Raw genomic sequence first — 15,369 nt, 5'->3', positions numbered from 1 at the left:
TGAAAATTGCTATCTTAAAAAGGTTGCGTTATTGTAATTCAAGTAGAAGTGGTTGGATTTTACACATACGCGAAGGTGGGCATAGTTTTTTTGAATAAGAAAAAAGTTGTATCATGCATCAACCAACCATAAACAATACCTATTATCTATTCCTCCGAATCCGAATCGGCAAACATATCCTCCGCTCTGGGCCGTGGTTTTCGAACAGGCCCTGTCGGTATCTCCGGCGGTTTCTCTTCAGAGGCGGGTTCAGGTTGTGGTAGAGGTTTCTCTTCGGGTTTGCTTTCTTCATCCAGCACCATCTTGTCTTGTTCGTCTTCTTCCTCTTCGTCATAGTCAAGTGGATTCCCATCGGCATCTTCGTCACTATCTTCCATCGGTTCACCATCTATATCACTCATGTTCTCATCCTCGTCGATATAACCCGGCTGGTCGGTGTCCATGGGGGTTGTCTTGGCCTCAGGCTCCGCAGGCCGACTCGGATCAAACCTGCTGGCAGAGGAATCCTCATCGACAGCCTTCCATCGACTCTTGTTCTTTGAGAATGCCGCAGCCGCACGCTCCGCCTCTTCAGCCTTCTTCTTTTCGGCCTTCTCTTCCTCTTCCGTCAACGGCGGTTTCTCAAACACCTGGAAGAAATGTTCCTGCGCTGACTGCGGGAAAACACACCACCCTTCCCATAGGTTTAGGAGGGAGCCGATACTGCGTTTCCATTTCTCGGCACGCAACCGGCCCCACTTGAGATCTTTTTCTAAGCGGCCGAGATGCTCGAAGACTTTGTGGGCTCTGAGGGATGATTCAAAGAGTTGTCTGTAGCGCCAGGCATGTCGGACACCGCTAGTGGCAGACGAGGAGAGGATGTCGGAGACGAGGTAGAGGCCAACAAGTTTGGCGGCTGATGTATCTAACTTCTCTTTGGTGTCGTCTGCAGGGGTGGTCGTAGGGGTTGTGTTGGTTGTAAGATCGTCTCCCCGCTGTTCTTTGCGGGCGAGGCCTTTCTCTAGCTCGCGGTCTGGGTTTGCGCCAGTGTAGACGTAAGGGTTCATTATGTTTGAGACGATCATCTCCACAACTTCATCGGCGCCGGCGCCGGCATGTTTGATCGCGAATGAGGTTACGCGCGCTACATCGCCTTTGCGGAGTTTTGCATGGGTAATTGGAAGGCGAGCGAGAAGGTGAGCCAGTTTCGCTTTCTTGAGCGGGTTCATATGGCCGAGTCCATCATTCAGACTGGAGCTGTCAGTGGGAGGCGCTCCGCTTTGTTGCCGTCGCTCATCTTCTCCATCGGACATATCCTCATCGGATGAGTCGTAGTCATCGTCAGAGACAAGTTCGTCTAGTCGAGTAATATACTCAAACGTGAGTTTAGTTTCTGGAAAAATCCAGCTCGCACCACCTTCGAAGATTGGTAAGGACTTTTGTTGCTTGCTCCCCTTGAGACCTTTCGAGCGGCTATTTGTGACAACATCCCATAGCTTCCACCGATAGTATACTCCTCCGGAACTTCTTGCATCCCATAGCCAAGCCCACTTCTCCTCCCTTTGAACTTCTGGCCGGCTCATGAGAAGGGCCTCGAACTCAGGCCCGTAGTTGAGCAAATTCTCCAGAGTCTTGTGAATGAGCCTTAACTGCTTCAAGTCAGATGGTGCTCTCACCTCCACCTGGGTAGTAGAGTTATTGCTGGCATATGCTGCTCCGTATGAACTTGGAGGAGCAAAGCCGCCTCGATGCATACCAGGGGGCGGTGCACGGTTGAGCCTGCCTCCAAGCTCTGGCGCGATGCTTTTTGCTCCGAATGGAAGAGAACCTGTTGAAGAAGGGCCAACTGCGACGGCTGAGCCAATCGCAGCAGAAGACAGATGTCGTGCTATAGAGAGGTAGTAGCCCCATCCTAGATATCGGTTCTGCAGAGCACTGACGCTACTGTCGATATCAGACGCAGCAGATTCACTAGTGAGTGTAACAATTGCTGATACTGATTTTCTTTCAGTAGCAGGCTGCCCCGTTGGACGCAGGAACCTCACATTATCAACATTAAGCACCGTCGGTATCAACGACTTTACCACAGACTGAGACGTCCCAGGTGGCAGCGACGCGAGATAAAGTGTTGGTTTAGCCGCCGCTCTCTCCGCCTCCTTTGACTCTACCCTCTTCTCATCCTCATCATCCTCAGCCCGAAATGCTGCTGCCGCAGATGAAGGATTCTCGAACCCCAGCGTCCCACGCGGGGAATCCCTCCCTCTAGGGAATGGCTGAAACCCCTCATGGGCACGTTTTCTCGAGAGCGATGAAGGAGGCGGCCCCAACGTCCCCGGACCGCTCATGCGCGGTCCCGAGCTCGTGAAATGTCGCTTTCCAGGTCCTCCAAACCCGCCGGTATTCCTAGCCCCGCCGAACCTGTTCTGCTTTCCGTCAAGGCCTGAGCGTGAGGCGGCGGGGGAGTCATCTTCAAATGACTTGACAAAGTCCTCGTAGACAGCAGCGGTCTCGGCATTCTCGCGAGCTCGTTTGGCTTCGGCTTCGGCTTTTTGGCGTTCGAAGAGGGACTTCTTGGCTGGGGCGGAGAGCTTCGAGGAGAGGTCGGGGAAGGGTTTTGATCGGGAGTCTTCTGGCATTTTGCTGATCTGCGGCCGCAGCGGGCCTGTTGTTGAGATTTCCTGCGTATGATGTCGAAGGTCAATGAGTTTGTGACTGAAAGCTCTCGGACTCGGAGCGGAGGCGGATGATCGCCTACTAGTGCCTGAGGCAGATACATTAGACTGACCTCACCAGCTTCTCTCACACGATTTATTCCAGTACCTACACCCTGAAGAAGAATTAACATATCTGCAGGATATTATGGCTGCTTCTCAAGTGCAAGCACTCTTGCGATTCCTCTCCCAGGATGCCAAAGTGCCATTAGCAACAGCAATGGGCAGGATCAATGAGCTTATCAAGGCGGATCTCACAAGGTATGAGAGGAAGTCGCCAGGACGGTAGCTTCAATTGACTTAACGTTATTACAGCGCTGAGACTATATCCAAGGGAGGCCTCAAGCCAGTGCAAGAAATATTCAAAGACGACAGGATTGCCAAACAAATATACAACGCAGCAAAGAGGCTATCCAAGAAACGCTCAGCCCCTGCAGAAAGCACCATATCTTCACCCAGCAAGAGGTCCAAAGCCTCCTCACAAGGAGAAGCTGCCACTCCTTTCTCCGTCGAATGCGCACTAGCTCTTCCGGTCTCAACCGCAACTGAAGAGGAGCTTTCAAACATCGTGTTACTCACGAACCGAGCGCCACTTGTACTCGCCTTTGCGGTCTGTGCATTGAGGTACACGATGCCTGAGCAACCAATATCCAGCAGACTCAGTCTGGCCCAAGCTCTAGTTAGTGCAAACAGCCGGTCGAAGGCTGTTAGCTTGGGTATTGAGAGCGGGAAGTCTACTGAGGAGGAAGAATGGGGTGAAGGCCAGCCTACAGTCTTTGTCTTGGGCAGGAAAATTAAAGTGCTCAAACGGTGGGACTATAATTCTCGCGAGGGCCAGCCTGCACCTGGGCCTCAGGACAGGGAGACTATATCAGATGACATATTGGGGCACCACCTTGCAGAAAGCTCAGCGCCGGCGCCACCACTGTGGGGTGTTGACACTGAAGCATCGAGGCGTGCGAACAACTCCGACACAAGCAGAAAGACAGATAAGATGCTTCCAATACATACGCCGCAATCCGCACGGTCATACCTCTTGAAGTCTTTCACAAAGGCACCTGGTGGCGACGCCGCCAAAGAGCCAGAATCCTTGCAGAAGAGGAATGCCGCACTTGGCGAGGAGAAACAGGCCTGTTTGAGCCAGCTATTACAGTCAATTGATTTGGTCTGTCAATCATGGGCCCCAACCCTCACTGTGGAGGAACTGGATAGGCGAGCATGGGCTTGGTATGTACATGTCAGGCCTTCGATCCAGAGTGGAAGAGAAGGGTGGGGGGAGAAGGGAGCTGTGAAACTGTCGGAGATCCTATCTCTCAAGAGGCAGTCCTCATGATTGCCCGGGCTCGCAGTTGGATCACCAAGTAGTAGTCTATACCAGCCTCCGGGGATTAGGATGGGTGGAAATTAAGGGGTCTATGGACGGCATCTTGCCATACAAAGGCAAGTAAGTGGCCTTGTCGACCCTGTTGCGAGATGCAAGAAGAAACGCATGAGCATTGTAGCGCTGTTTGAACGCGTTTTTTGCGAAAAGATAGGTCTCGACGTCAAGGGACTAATTCTGAACCAGACCGCTGTACAGGTCTTGCACCTGTACTGAAATTGTGAACGGCAGTATGTCTATTCAGCTTACTCCATCGGAAATGGGCATCGTTGGACCTATAAATACCTCTTGTCTCGGATCTAAGAACACTCGGCCATTAGCGTCCTTTCTGACAGTGCATGCATGGGTTACGAATTTTTGGCACTTGGTCGTCTGAGAATTGCGCCGAGATTACTGGGTCATGGTAGAGCTCCACGAGGTGTTGAAGGACAGCTAGTTAGGGACCGAGGAGAGTGAAAGCAGGATTTTGGTGATGATAAATCAGAACCATGGCCAGACAGCTGCGGGCTCGCAGGGCTGAGTTTTAGTCCTGTAGTTCGCGTAATTTCATGGGTCGGTTCCGCCAGCTCTCACCAATACCCCAAGAGTACTCTGTTTGCCGAACAATTACTGCTATCGGCCACTTTTATAATGATGGTCAGAGAGAGCCCGCACCCGCAGTTTCCTTAAGGATTGAGTAGTTGATCGAGTGATCTCATGGCCCTCCTTGCGGGTTGATGACGACGACGATGAGTCCGCCGGAATGCGGAGAGACCTTCAAGGGTTCATCTGTCACAACTGGGGCTTTTCCGGGTTCAGGCAGACATGGATGATGGAGTACATCAGTCTCAGACTCTCGGAGCATAGTTAGTCAACCAAGGAGTAAGTCCTTTCTAGGTTCAACAGTGCTGCCCTTTTTTGAGTGCGAATGGAATCTCATCCCTAGGAAATCACTGTGTCTCCTTGGACGGTCGTGTTTTGGAAGAATTAAGTGAGTTATCAGAGATCGCTTGCAACATGATCATCACAAGGGTTTCCTCGCTCTGACATGCAGTTCTGATGGTTCTCTATGCCAAGGACCGGCGGGGAACAATCGGTTGGATGACCAAGTTTAGTGACATATTTCCGAGGTGGCTGTCACGACAATAGGTTGTGCTGTGTTCCCATATGCTCTTGTACTGTTGTACATCTACCGAGGATGGGCCGGGAGGATTCTCCAATCTAGAACGAGATGAGCTGAAAATAAAAGTGTTGAGGCGCAGCATCGATCGCTTGGGGACAAGTGGAGGATAAGATCCTGTTTGTATAGTAGTAACGAAGTAGACATGGTAGCCAAAACGGCCCCAAGGATTTGAATTCCGTTAAGGGCTACTACTCCGTACTCCACGAATCGACTGGATTTTCCTGGTGGAGTAGGTAGGCTCAGTGACGATGGTCGAGGGTTCGATGATGGACGATGGATGCTGGATGTGATGAATGGTTAATTGGTTATTCCCTCAGCCAAGACGGAAACCAGTCTAGTCCCAGGTAGGGAATACTTCGATCCTCAGGCTGCCACATCCTCTCCGGCTCTCCCTCTCTCTCAGTCTCTCAATCTCTCTCTCTCTCTCTCCTCTCTCCTCCCATCAGATCCGCCTCTTCATCCACCACTGACGACCCCATTATCCTCCCACCCTCTTATCCTTACTCATCTGCCTCATTCTTTCTCGGTATCACCTCATCCGCACGCCTATTGCGCTCTTTGCTCTGTTATCTTGGTCGTTTTCTCCCATCTTTCGACCTCCAGCCCCTCAGCGCCAGATTCCCCGGTCACTCCTTTGCCGTGAACTCGCCAACCCGACATCCAGCGAACCCAGGTAGCGGACGGATTCGGTCTCCGATTCGGTTTGACTGAGAAGTCTAGGAAGCCCGTTAGGGCTCTATAACGCCATGTCTGGGCGTCTCTTTTCGAATCCCTCTCGCTCCTTGTCGCAGTCATCTCAGTCACGATCGGGAACGGCCGACAATCGTGATTCAATGCATCAACCGTCTACCCCCGGTCGCTCCTCAAATCCCAATGTCTTCTCAGATGAATACTCTCTAGAGCCCATAGATGCGGAGCAAGCGACATTAACACCCCGGAGTTTGTCCATCTCGTCCATTGCCTCATCGCACACCCTTCGGTCCTCACTACCGCATCATCAAAAGCCATACAACACGTCAACAAATGACGATGAACTACTAGAGAATCCTTTTCGAGATGATGCCCGCGTTTCCTTCGACGATGATACCCCTCACCGATCTAGTCTACCTCAAAAGGGGTTTGATCTGTCGTATCGCAACTCTGTAACATCGAACTCCACTGCTCCCTCGACCTCACAACGCAGTCAAAGCACATCATCCCGCTTTTCCCTCCCACCACGTGCCCTTAGTCCTTATACCGGCGCTACCGGGCCCAGTCACCCTTATGGGATGTATCCGCAGATTGGTGTGAGTCGCTCAGCTAGTGTGGCTACTACGTCCACTATTCGTCCGGTGGACGGCCCTTTACCCGAGACAAGCGGCCCACAGCACCCTTACGGATTGTATACCCAGAATGTGGTTGAAGATGACTTGTCAGAATCGGGTATACCCCTAGGCTTTCCCGTCCATAACCAAGAAGCGTACCAAAGACCACCCAACCGTGCTGCCGATGACGTTGGCGATTTGATTGGACCCGACGGTTACACTGAACAACTTCCGCCCTATTCTCGATACCCTGAAGGCACTTCGCCCAAGTTAGAAGCAACCGTTGCTGCATTACCGGATGTCGCAGCCTCTTCGGATCTGTCTAGTAGCAACAACGAACGAGACCTTGCTACATCGGAAGTATCATCAAGAACACTGGTTGCTGGGAATCAGGCTACTGAAAGTGGGAACGGCGCACCAGGGGAACCGCCTCTCACAGGTGTCATGGCTTTTGAAGAGAAGCTTAAGAGAAAGGGCAAGAAAAGAGTGTGCTGTGGACTACCAGTCTGGACATTAGTGCTGATATCAGTGGTCATGATTGTTGGAGGAAGTATTGGAGGTGCCATAGGCGGAATATTGGGAGCCAAGAAAGCTGCAGAAGAGGCGACCTCGCCAGACGAGGAGCTTTATATCACCACGATCACCGTCCCTCCCCAAACGGATGCAACACCTTTCCCCGGTACTCCATCCGGTATACCGCTCATCCCAACAGGGAAGTGGTCTATCCCTGCTGAACCAAAGAATCAGTCCAAATTCTGCATTCTCGATCAAGACAAAACCCCAACATGGGGTTGCCATAGCGGCAAACCCATCCCGATTAAAATCACGGGCGACGACTATGATAAATCTATTGATTTCATCAGCAACTCAATCCCTGATTCTGTGACCTATGGTGCGCAGGCGCCATTATTCACAAAACCTTCAATACCCCTCGATTTGACTTTGGATACGAGCGATCTCAACCTTGGCCCCGCTCTTCATTTCTTCACATTTTTCGACAAGCTCATCGTTTTGCCGGAGGACACATTCTCATCGGCAGATGTTTCAAAGCGAGCCGTTTCCGAAGACGAGGTGCTTACCAACTTCCACCACCGCAAACGTGACGTCGATGTAGGTGATCGGCCGTGGTTCTGCTGGTGGAATAGCACTGTCATGGAGTTCTTCCTCTATATTAACCAGACAACCCAAGAGTCCCAGTACGCTTCGTCGAGCTCCAACTCGGATGGGGATTCTGATGAGGTTGACAGAGTCATCTCGGCTGATTCGCTGTCGAAACGAGCGGATACCTCATTATCTTATTATCCTCGCAGGATAAAGATGAAGGAAAAACGAGATAATCCGGATGCGCCCGCCCCGTACTGTCAACAAATGCAGATGATGAATGACGAGACTTACGGGATGGTGTCCCAGGAAACAATTGGAGTCAGTGTGAATGAACCGACGCCAACAACGACAGTCAAGGGCTATGGAAGCGCCACTCAGACTTACACAGCGAAAGCGCAATACCAGAGCATATGTTATTGTGTTTCGTTAACTGACTAGCTTGGCGTTCTGATCCAAGCCAATCGACCCAAAGTGTTTTCAAAAGCGACAACTAGAATCGTGGTATCGGCGTTATAAGGGCGGTTTGATGGTGCTTTTATGAGCGACAGCCTCTTCTTTGTGTGGTCATATATCTTTCTTTCGGCGTGATCTTGGATTCCTGGTCTCTTTGTTTAAGACTGACGTGTTTTTTGACTATTCAACTACTACCCTCTTGTTTTGGTTATTATTTCACGATATCATCTGCTTCTTTTTGGGGATGGTTCTCTATGCTTTGGTTCTTGACTCTCATTTATGATGCTTAACAGGCTATATATGGCGTTCGTGGGTATATCATGTTGCATAAGGGTCACTGTACCCCGTTCTTGTCATTTGTCTTTTTCTCGATATCGCTTGATTGGATAGTATCATGCCTTTTTGAATGTATATTGGCATACAGTTACTGCCCAAGTGCAGGCCTGTACTTCGTTTCTCCATCTATATATCCATTATGCAAGCAGATCTAAAACAAGACTCAGCAGAGAACACAGAAATCATCGACCATAGAATGGGGAGTAGGTACTCGGCTAAAGGCGTACCCCCCTCGTAGAATGTAGGTTACCTGCCTACCTAAGGTAGTAGGTAGGGTAGTGACCATCCTCAGTCGAAACGATGACGGCCAACAACGTCATACTCTGGCCAGCCATCACACCTCCAGCTCTCACGTAGTATAAAAGAGGAAGAAGACTTTATTCTCAACTTCACTTAATTAGCAAAAAACACAATCATATTACCTATTTGATTCAAAATCAGATAGTACGCAACCATGACTTCTGTCTTCCGAAGCACTCGCGCCCTCCGCGCCATCAACCCTACGACCTCCCGTACAATCTTCCGCTCACCCATCCTCCCACAGACCCAACGCCGACTAAACGGCCAAAGCTCGTACGGTAATGGCGAGCAGAATCCCCAGGATGACCGAAACAAGCCAACGCGCGATATGGAACATCCAGGTTCGTCACTCTTCTCGACCTGCTGTACCATATATTAACATATCCTAGGTGCACCACCCCCCGATGTAAAGAGTGAAAACAGCTCCAAGTCCCAGCCAAGCTACAAGCAATCCCGGAACCCGTCCGGCGAAATCGAAGAAGACATCAACACACGCCCCTCAAACAACGCCAAGCCCACCATCACAGACGGCAAGCAGTCTCAGAATGTCGATGACGATGGGAACACCAAGGCTAATGTTCCAGAGGATGTGAAGAAGCACAACGAAGAGATCGATAATAGGCACGATAAGCCGTATAACCGGATCAAGGATGAGGGGAAGGTTGGGAAGGGGTTTTGGGGGAAGCTGGATGGAGCAGAGGGGTATTAAATTTCCTTGTATTGCCATTGTACGATTTCTATGCATTATCTGTGTTAGTGTTTAATTGCCTTGCTGTGTAAATTTGAGAGTTCAAGAGTATCTTTGCTGGTCGAGTAGAAGTAGAGTGAGTAGCGGTAGTTCGTAGGTATAGATCAGTCGAGGCCGCATTCGGGCCAGATTTAGCTCTTTGGCGACCGCGGCGGATCTCCCGCGACGTGGTTCCTGAGCACCACAACTAAGGAAGCTATCATCTACTCTCCTGACTCTCCATTGCATTATCTGGTGGCATTAATTTCTATTCTGACCTCATCCCACATTCAAGATGGCACCCAAGGGCAACAAGTACTCTGTCATCCTCCCAACCTACAATGAGCGGAAGAACCTCCCCATCATATGCTGGCTCCTGGAGCGGACATTTCGAGAGAGGTGAGCGACCCTCAACTCCCCGACTGGATTAACTTTTAACAGAACGTCAAACTCGAGTAGACAAAAGCTGACTGTGTGTTAAGAAACCTAGATTGGGAAGTCATCATCGTTGACGACGGCTCCCCCGACGGTACCCTCGAAGTCGCCAAACAGCTCCAAAAAGTCTGGGGCACCGAACACATTGTCCTCAAGCCCCGCGCTGGCAAGCTCGGTCTCGGAACCGCCTATGTCCACGGCCTGCAGTTCGTTACCGGCAATTTCGTGATCATCATGGACGCAGACTTTAGCCACCACCCCAAGTTCATCCCTGAAATGATCCGCATTCAAAAGGAGACAGACGCCGATATTGTCACTGGCACGCGCTACGCCAGCCGCGATGGTATCAGCGGTGGTGTATACGGTTGGGATCTGTTCCGGAAATTTACCTCGCGGACGGCGAACTTGATTGCGGATGTGATGCTCATGCCGGGCGTGAGTGACTTGACGGGGAGCTTCCGCTTGTATAAGAAGAGTGTGTTGGAGAAGGTGATTTCCAGCACACAGAGTAAAGGATATAGTTTCCAGATGGAGATGATGGTGCGGGCGAAGGCGATGGGATTCAAGGTCGCCGAGTGTCCGATCACCTTTGTGGATCGGTTGTATGGAGAGAGTAAGCTTGGAGGGTCTGAGATTGTGGAGTATCTGAAGGGTGTTCTCACTCTCTGGCTAAAGGTTTGATTTCGTTCTTGTTTCTATTGCTTCGGCTGTTCCTTCTTTGTCCATGTCTATCTGTCTGTGATGACCACCGCATCTACTTTCCTATGTCCTGTATATTAATGTCAACTTCCCTATATCCGTCCGGCAATTTAACCCTGTTCAATTTGAGCTACTCTTGCTACTTGGACGGTTGTCGTGCTCACGCAACTCGGCTCAGATAATTCAGGATGTGTTCAATCAGCCACGCCTGTCCTTCATCTCGAACATCATGACTCGCCCCCGGAATGATCCCAGTGGCCTCGTCGTCCCATTTCTTCTCCCCTCCGGAATTCGCGGCACGCTTCCACCGTGCTAGCAATCCTTCTTTGTCAACATACTTGGGAACATACTCGTCACTTCCGGAATACAGGGCTACAAGCGTCGTTCGCAGCAAGCCCCGTTTCGCAATTTGTCCGAACGTCTCCTCAAGCCTTCCATCGGTTAAATCCGAGCTAAACAGATCATCCTCTGACGGATTTGCCGGGCTATCAGGGCTTGCAAGGCTCAAAAATCTCCGCACGTTGATTGGGGTAATGTGGTCAAACCCAACCGATGCCGTAAGCTCAATAGGACAGATCGTACGAGCAGGGTGCTCCCGTGCAAATTTGAGCAGCTTATCGTACGCCTCGCGGGCTTCTGGGTTCTCAGCTTTTTCAAGTAGTGCTTCCCTGTCCGATACGGGTGCTTGCATGATCGCCCCATCCACAGCCGGACGGGTAAGACCGCGTACACCGTCAACATCCGGGTTGGGTGGGAGCGGATTCTGAGCGTGCACGTAGTGCAGGACATCTTGACTCCCTGTAGAATGGCCCATAATGACGATTTTGCCAGGGGCACCAGTGCTATTAGACTTCTGCTTTAGGTCCCGCACATAATCGATGCATTGACCGATCTCTTCAACGTCTTGGTCGAGGCTACCGATGCCCCAGCCGCCGTACGAGGAAGAGAGCAGAAGAGAGAAAATGGACCATTTTGTTGGCTCCAAAGCTTTTGCAACTTCGTGAACATATGGCACTGAATATAGGCCGTTCGTGAGACCACCGATGAATAGTAGGCTGTGTGGCTTGGGGGTACTTGGTGAGCCGAATTCGAAGGCTACCAGATTGGGGGCCTTTCAGCGTTAGTACCATGAAAGTGTCCGCAGAACCGAGAAGATTATCTATACATAGTTGTGCAGGGTTCCTGGATATGATAGAGCCATGTTGATAGAGTATATTCGGTAGGCCGAGAGTTCAAAGGTTATAAGTTGAGGTTCTTCGAAGCTGTTGGCGGGGTATTTGAAGAACACATCTCACGCCTTGATGACTCTTGTAGCCCACCAATGATGTAATTACGGTTGATTACTAGTAGCACGCTTGATTTCTTCACCTTCTCGGAATCTCAGGCTGAGCATTCGACTACGGAGCTATACAAATGGACCAATACTAAAGGTGATCAGAGAATACCCAAATACCACGTCGGCTCTTGGTCCCAGGCAAGACGAGCGCCTCATTACCGTATCAGTCCGTTATATTACGCCAAGATCTACACTAGTCTCGATCGGTAGATATGGGTTTCGACCATCTCGTCTTCATCTTCATCCCTCCTTCAATTTTATATTGCTCTCTTGCAGGAAAAACATTTGACATCAGTGAAGGACTGAGGAGACATGTTTCTTTGTAACTGATTCATTAACGAGGTACTCGTTTGTCAAGTCAAACTTATTACGCGCAGAGATGCTACCACAAGAGCTTCAGTGCAAGACCTGAAGAGCCGCAAACATGCCCTCAACTCGTAGATCCGGCCGCCTTTCGGGCGTCCGCAAGACCTACACCATAGATCCTCTGGCAAGCGAGGAGTCGGACGCAAACTCCGCCGAAGGAACAACCAAGCCTTCTCGGAACAAAGGCAAAAAGCCCGTTCATGTTCCTGATGAATCTTCTGGCGATGAATTCCACGCTGAAGAAGACGAAGAGGAAGAAGAAGATCTCGACGACGAAGATGAAGCATTTGAAGGCGAAGAAGGCGACGACCGAAATGACGCTGAAGATGAAGATGACGCGGACGAGGCCACATTCTCAGGAGAGCACGTACCCATCACAAACATCAGTCGCCGGCGCCGCCCGAAAACGCCAAAACAATCTCAATCAAAACCTGCAAAGCAACGACAAGCGGATGGCACTCTTGCCCTTACCGGCTACGAGACTCATTCGCGCGGTACATGGAATCCAGCCGAGCATGTTGGAAAGTCTGTGCATGTGCAGGTTACCTTCGGGCTTGATGAGAGGGACATTCTTTCTGTTCTGTATACGAGAGATCGATGGGGTCGGGGCATTGACTCAACGTTTCCGACTCGGATCTCGCTAGAAGAGGCTGACAAGTTACGGGATTATACATATGGTCCGACGTTTGGAGCCGAGCCGGATGGTTTGAAGAGGGAAAGGACGACTGGTTGGGACTGGTTCTACGGGGATGAACCTGGGAAGCGGCTTAGGACACGCCAGCAACTTGTGAAGATCACGGAAACGGAGGCTCGGAAGACCTTTTTACCCAGGTCGAGAAAGGGGAAGCATACAGTTTTGATCGGGCCCGCCAACGACCAAATGGTCTTTAATCTCGACCAGTACGATGCTCTTAATTTCGGAGATGCGTGGGGTGAGGCAAAGGGCCGGAAAGAAACCCAGCCTAAGGCATCCGATGCAGCGAAGAAGAAACGACAAGGCTGGATTTTGAATATCGGTCAGCGCGTGCAGTGCACTGCCTGGGCGCCGAATCAGGCCGGCCTCAATCAGTACCTCGCCGTTGTCGTCCCGGTCACGAAAGAACAAAAAGAGCTGTATCCGGATCCTCTCAAAGACTACGTGGCTCCAGCGTTTCGCGAATCTGCTTCTTATCCTTGTGCAATACAGCTTTGGGCTTTCAAAGCTGACAAGGGCGGCAAACTCACAAAATCTATTGATATGACTTTTAAGCCCAGGCTGCGTTCTGTCCTGGGAACCAATTGGGGTGACTTGAGGCGGATAGTCTGGTGCCATATACCCCGAGAGCAGCGGGATGAAGATGAGGAAGATGTACTTAGGAACGTTGGGCTTCTTGCTGGTGTCTGGAGTGATGGTTATGTGCGGGTGATTGATGTCAAAATCAGCAGAGACCCCAACACAACCGACTTTCGTAAGTCTGAGACAGTATTTTTTGTTTTGGATCGTTGCATTAACCATCTACAGACAGGATTGATGCTCCTTTATTCGAGGCAAAGCCACCTTCGTCAGTATGTACTTGCGTCACATGGCTATCATCGAGCGACATTGCTGTGGGCTGCGCCAATGGATTCGTTGCTGTCTACAGCATTGCGCCGCCATCTGCGCCTGGGGAGCGGTCGAGTCCATCGCCTTACTTTTACCATCCCATACATTCGACTTATGTGCTTAACATCGCATCTGCTTATCCAACACACCCTCAAATAGTAGCTACTACCTCTATGGACGGAGAGACGCGGCTATCCTCGCTCATTGACTTTGAAAAAGACAAGGCCGACACAAACCGCATGAGAGTGGGCTCGCCACACCTTACCTACTCGCCCTGGTTACACTCCTTCGTCTCCAGTGATGATAACGACTTCGTGCGTCTATTGACTGCTCGACGCTTCTTCACCACCTTAGCAGTCGCCCGACTGTCGAGTACTGTTTCAGCTCTAGCAACAAGCAGCCCATGGCACCCAAGTATACTTGTTGGCAGTACTGGGGGCACGGTGGTTGCCACAAATCCGCTACGGAGATTACTACACTCGAAAGAAAAGCAATGGCAACAAACCTGGTTTTCGCATACTTGGGTCCGAGGGGCGGACTGTACAGGCTGCGGAACCAGTCGGTTCTACGACGGCTACCGCGCCGAGAGTATTAGTTTGTTGCGCAACATGACAGGGGACCGTAAGCTGATCAATGGGACTGTGGTGGTTACCATTTTCGAGGAAGAAACTCACGTTACGACACTGTCATGGAACCCTAACCAGGCTTGTGCTGGATGGGCAGCTGCCGGTTTAGGTTGCGGCCTAATTCGTGTTGAAGACCTGGCAACCTAGATCTAATATCACTCCGAAAATTGCCAGTTCTCGCTACAGTGTGTGATTTATCTGCCGCTGCAACATCTTGAACATGATCGCGAAACTTGTTACGTATGCTACACGAGCCCTGCATGGTACATACCTTAAAGTATATGCAGCAGCAATCTGGACTAGGAAACGATCGGTGGTTGTCCGTTCTAGCCCATGATCACGATTGCTCTCGACGCGAACGAAAAACAAGCCGGATTCTTTGGCCGCTAGTCCCTCAGTGCCACGCGACTTGCCTCGGACTCTATCTGAAGGGCTATACCATACCGACTTTGGTACAGACCTCGTGTCTCGATGCGACATGAACCTCACTAGAAAGGAACATACCGAACGGGGAGTCCATCTCGCCCTCACAAAGCTTCAGAAATAGGAGTATGGTGTCGAACGGCCGGAATACGATTCCATGCACCATGCACATTATGATGGTTGACCGATTCGTCTACGCTTGATGTACACCCTCTGACCTGTTTTGCAGGGTGTTGCGCGTTCAGCACGGGCATGCAGGCAAACCAAAACTAAGAATAGAATATGATCGTCTTGCTTAGCCGAATCTCCTCACATTGTTACCTATTTTATGCTTATTTCATCTTCAACAAGTTGCAAGTTGCCGATGACCCCGAACGCCACAGTTGATCAGCACAGCCACACCATTCAGCCCAGAAGCCCACGGAGTACCGTACCCCCAAAGGAG

General features: G+C 50.7%; 7 protein-coding genes across 7 annotated transcripts; 5 read left to right on the top strand and 2 right to left on the bottom strand.

The window, feature by feature from the left end:
- Positions 1–51: 51 nt before the first annotated feature.
- Positions 52–2,663, bottom strand: BJY04DRAFT_181300 (SURP domain-containing protein). Its single transcript, XM_073710184.1, has one exon. The coding sequence runs from the start codon at positions 2,613–2,615 to the stop codon at positions 147–149; it is 2,469 nt and encodes an 822-aa protein (XP_073574885.1). The 5' UTR covers positions 2,616–2,663; the 3' UTR covers positions 52–146.
- Positions 2,664–2,838: 175 nt separating this feature from the next.
- BJY04DRAFT_214949 (uncharacterized protein) lies at positions 2,839–4,023 on the top strand (the record flags this gene model as incomplete). Its single annotated transcript, XM_073715352.1, has 2 exons — positions 2,839–2,951; positions 3,006–4,023. 2 exons carry the CDS (start codon positions 2,839–2,841, stop codon positions 4,021–4,023), a joined length of 1,131 nt encoding a protein of 376 aa, XP_073574884.1.
- A 1,637-nt stretch (positions 4,024–5,660) lies between these two features.
- Positions 5,661–8,612, top strand: BJY04DRAFT_181296 (uncharacterized protein). The gene has a single exon (XM_073710183.1). The coding sequence runs from the start codon at positions 5,980–5,982 to the stop codon at positions 8,077–8,079; it is 2,100 nt and encodes a 699-aa protein (XP_073574883.1). The 5' UTR covers positions 5,661–5,979; the 3' UTR covers positions 8,080–8,612.
- Positions 8,613–8,817: 205 nt separating this feature from the next.
- On the top strand, positions 8,818–9,527 carry BJY04DRAFT_181294 (uncharacterized protein). The gene is made up of 2 exons (XM_073710182.1): positions 8,818–9,071; positions 9,120–9,527. Exons 1-2 carry the CDS (start codon positions 8,885–8,887, stop codon positions 9,437–9,439), a joined length of 507 nt encoding a protein of 168 aa, XP_073574882.1. The 5' UTR covers positions 8,818–8,884; the 3' UTR covers positions 9,440–9,527.
- A 99-nt stretch (positions 9,528–9,626) lies between these two features.
- On the top strand, positions 9,627–10,714 carry BJY04DRAFT_158863 (dolichyl-phosphate beta-D-mannosyltransferase). The gene is made up of 2 exons (XM_073709015.1): positions 9,627–9,856; positions 9,940–10,714. Exons 1-2 carry the CDS (start codon positions 9,753–9,755, stop codon positions 10,571–10,573), a joined length of 738 nt encoding a protein of 245 aa, XP_073574881.1. The 5' UTR covers positions 9,627–9,752; the 3' UTR covers positions 10,574–10,714.
- Position 10,715: 1 nt separating this feature from the next.
- BJY04DRAFT_158859 (uncharacterized protein) lies at positions 10,716–11,944 on the bottom strand. Its single transcript, XM_073709014.1, has 2 exons — positions 11,757–11,944; positions 10,716–11,702 (listed from the first exon to the last, which is right to left on the bottom strand). The coding sequence occupies exons 1-2, from the start codon at positions 11,790–11,792 to the stop codon at positions 10,752–10,754; spliced, it is 987 nt and encodes a 328-aa protein (XP_073574880.1). The 5' UTR covers positions 11,793–11,944; the 3' UTR covers positions 10,716–10,751.
- Positions 11,945–12,188: 244 nt separating this feature from the next.
- On the top strand, positions 12,189–14,665 carry BJY04DRAFT_232504 (transcription factor TFIIIC subunit TFC6). The gene is made up of 2 exons (XM_073719765.1): positions 12,189–13,741; positions 13,795–14,665. Exons 1-2 carry the CDS (start codon positions 12,352–12,354, stop codon positions 14,646–14,648), a joined length of 2,244 nt encoding a protein of 747 aa, XP_073574879.1. The 5' UTR covers positions 12,189–12,351; the 3' UTR covers positions 14,649–14,665.
- The last annotated feature ends 704 nt before the right edge of the window (positions 14,666–15,369 follow it).

The sequence above is a fragment of the Aspergillus karnatakaensis genome (genome assembly GCF_047715665.1).
Source record: "Aspergillus karnatakaensis strain CBS 102800 unplaced genomic scaffold BJY04scaffold_8, whole genome shotgun sequence".
NCBI classification, from domain to species: domain Eukaryota; kingdom Fungi; phylum Ascomycota; class Eurotiomycetes; order Eurotiales; family Aspergillaceae; genus Aspergillus; species Aspergillus karnatakaensis.
Note: the sequence above shows the minus strand (reverse complement) of the source record. Positions and strands in the feature narration are given on the sequence as shown.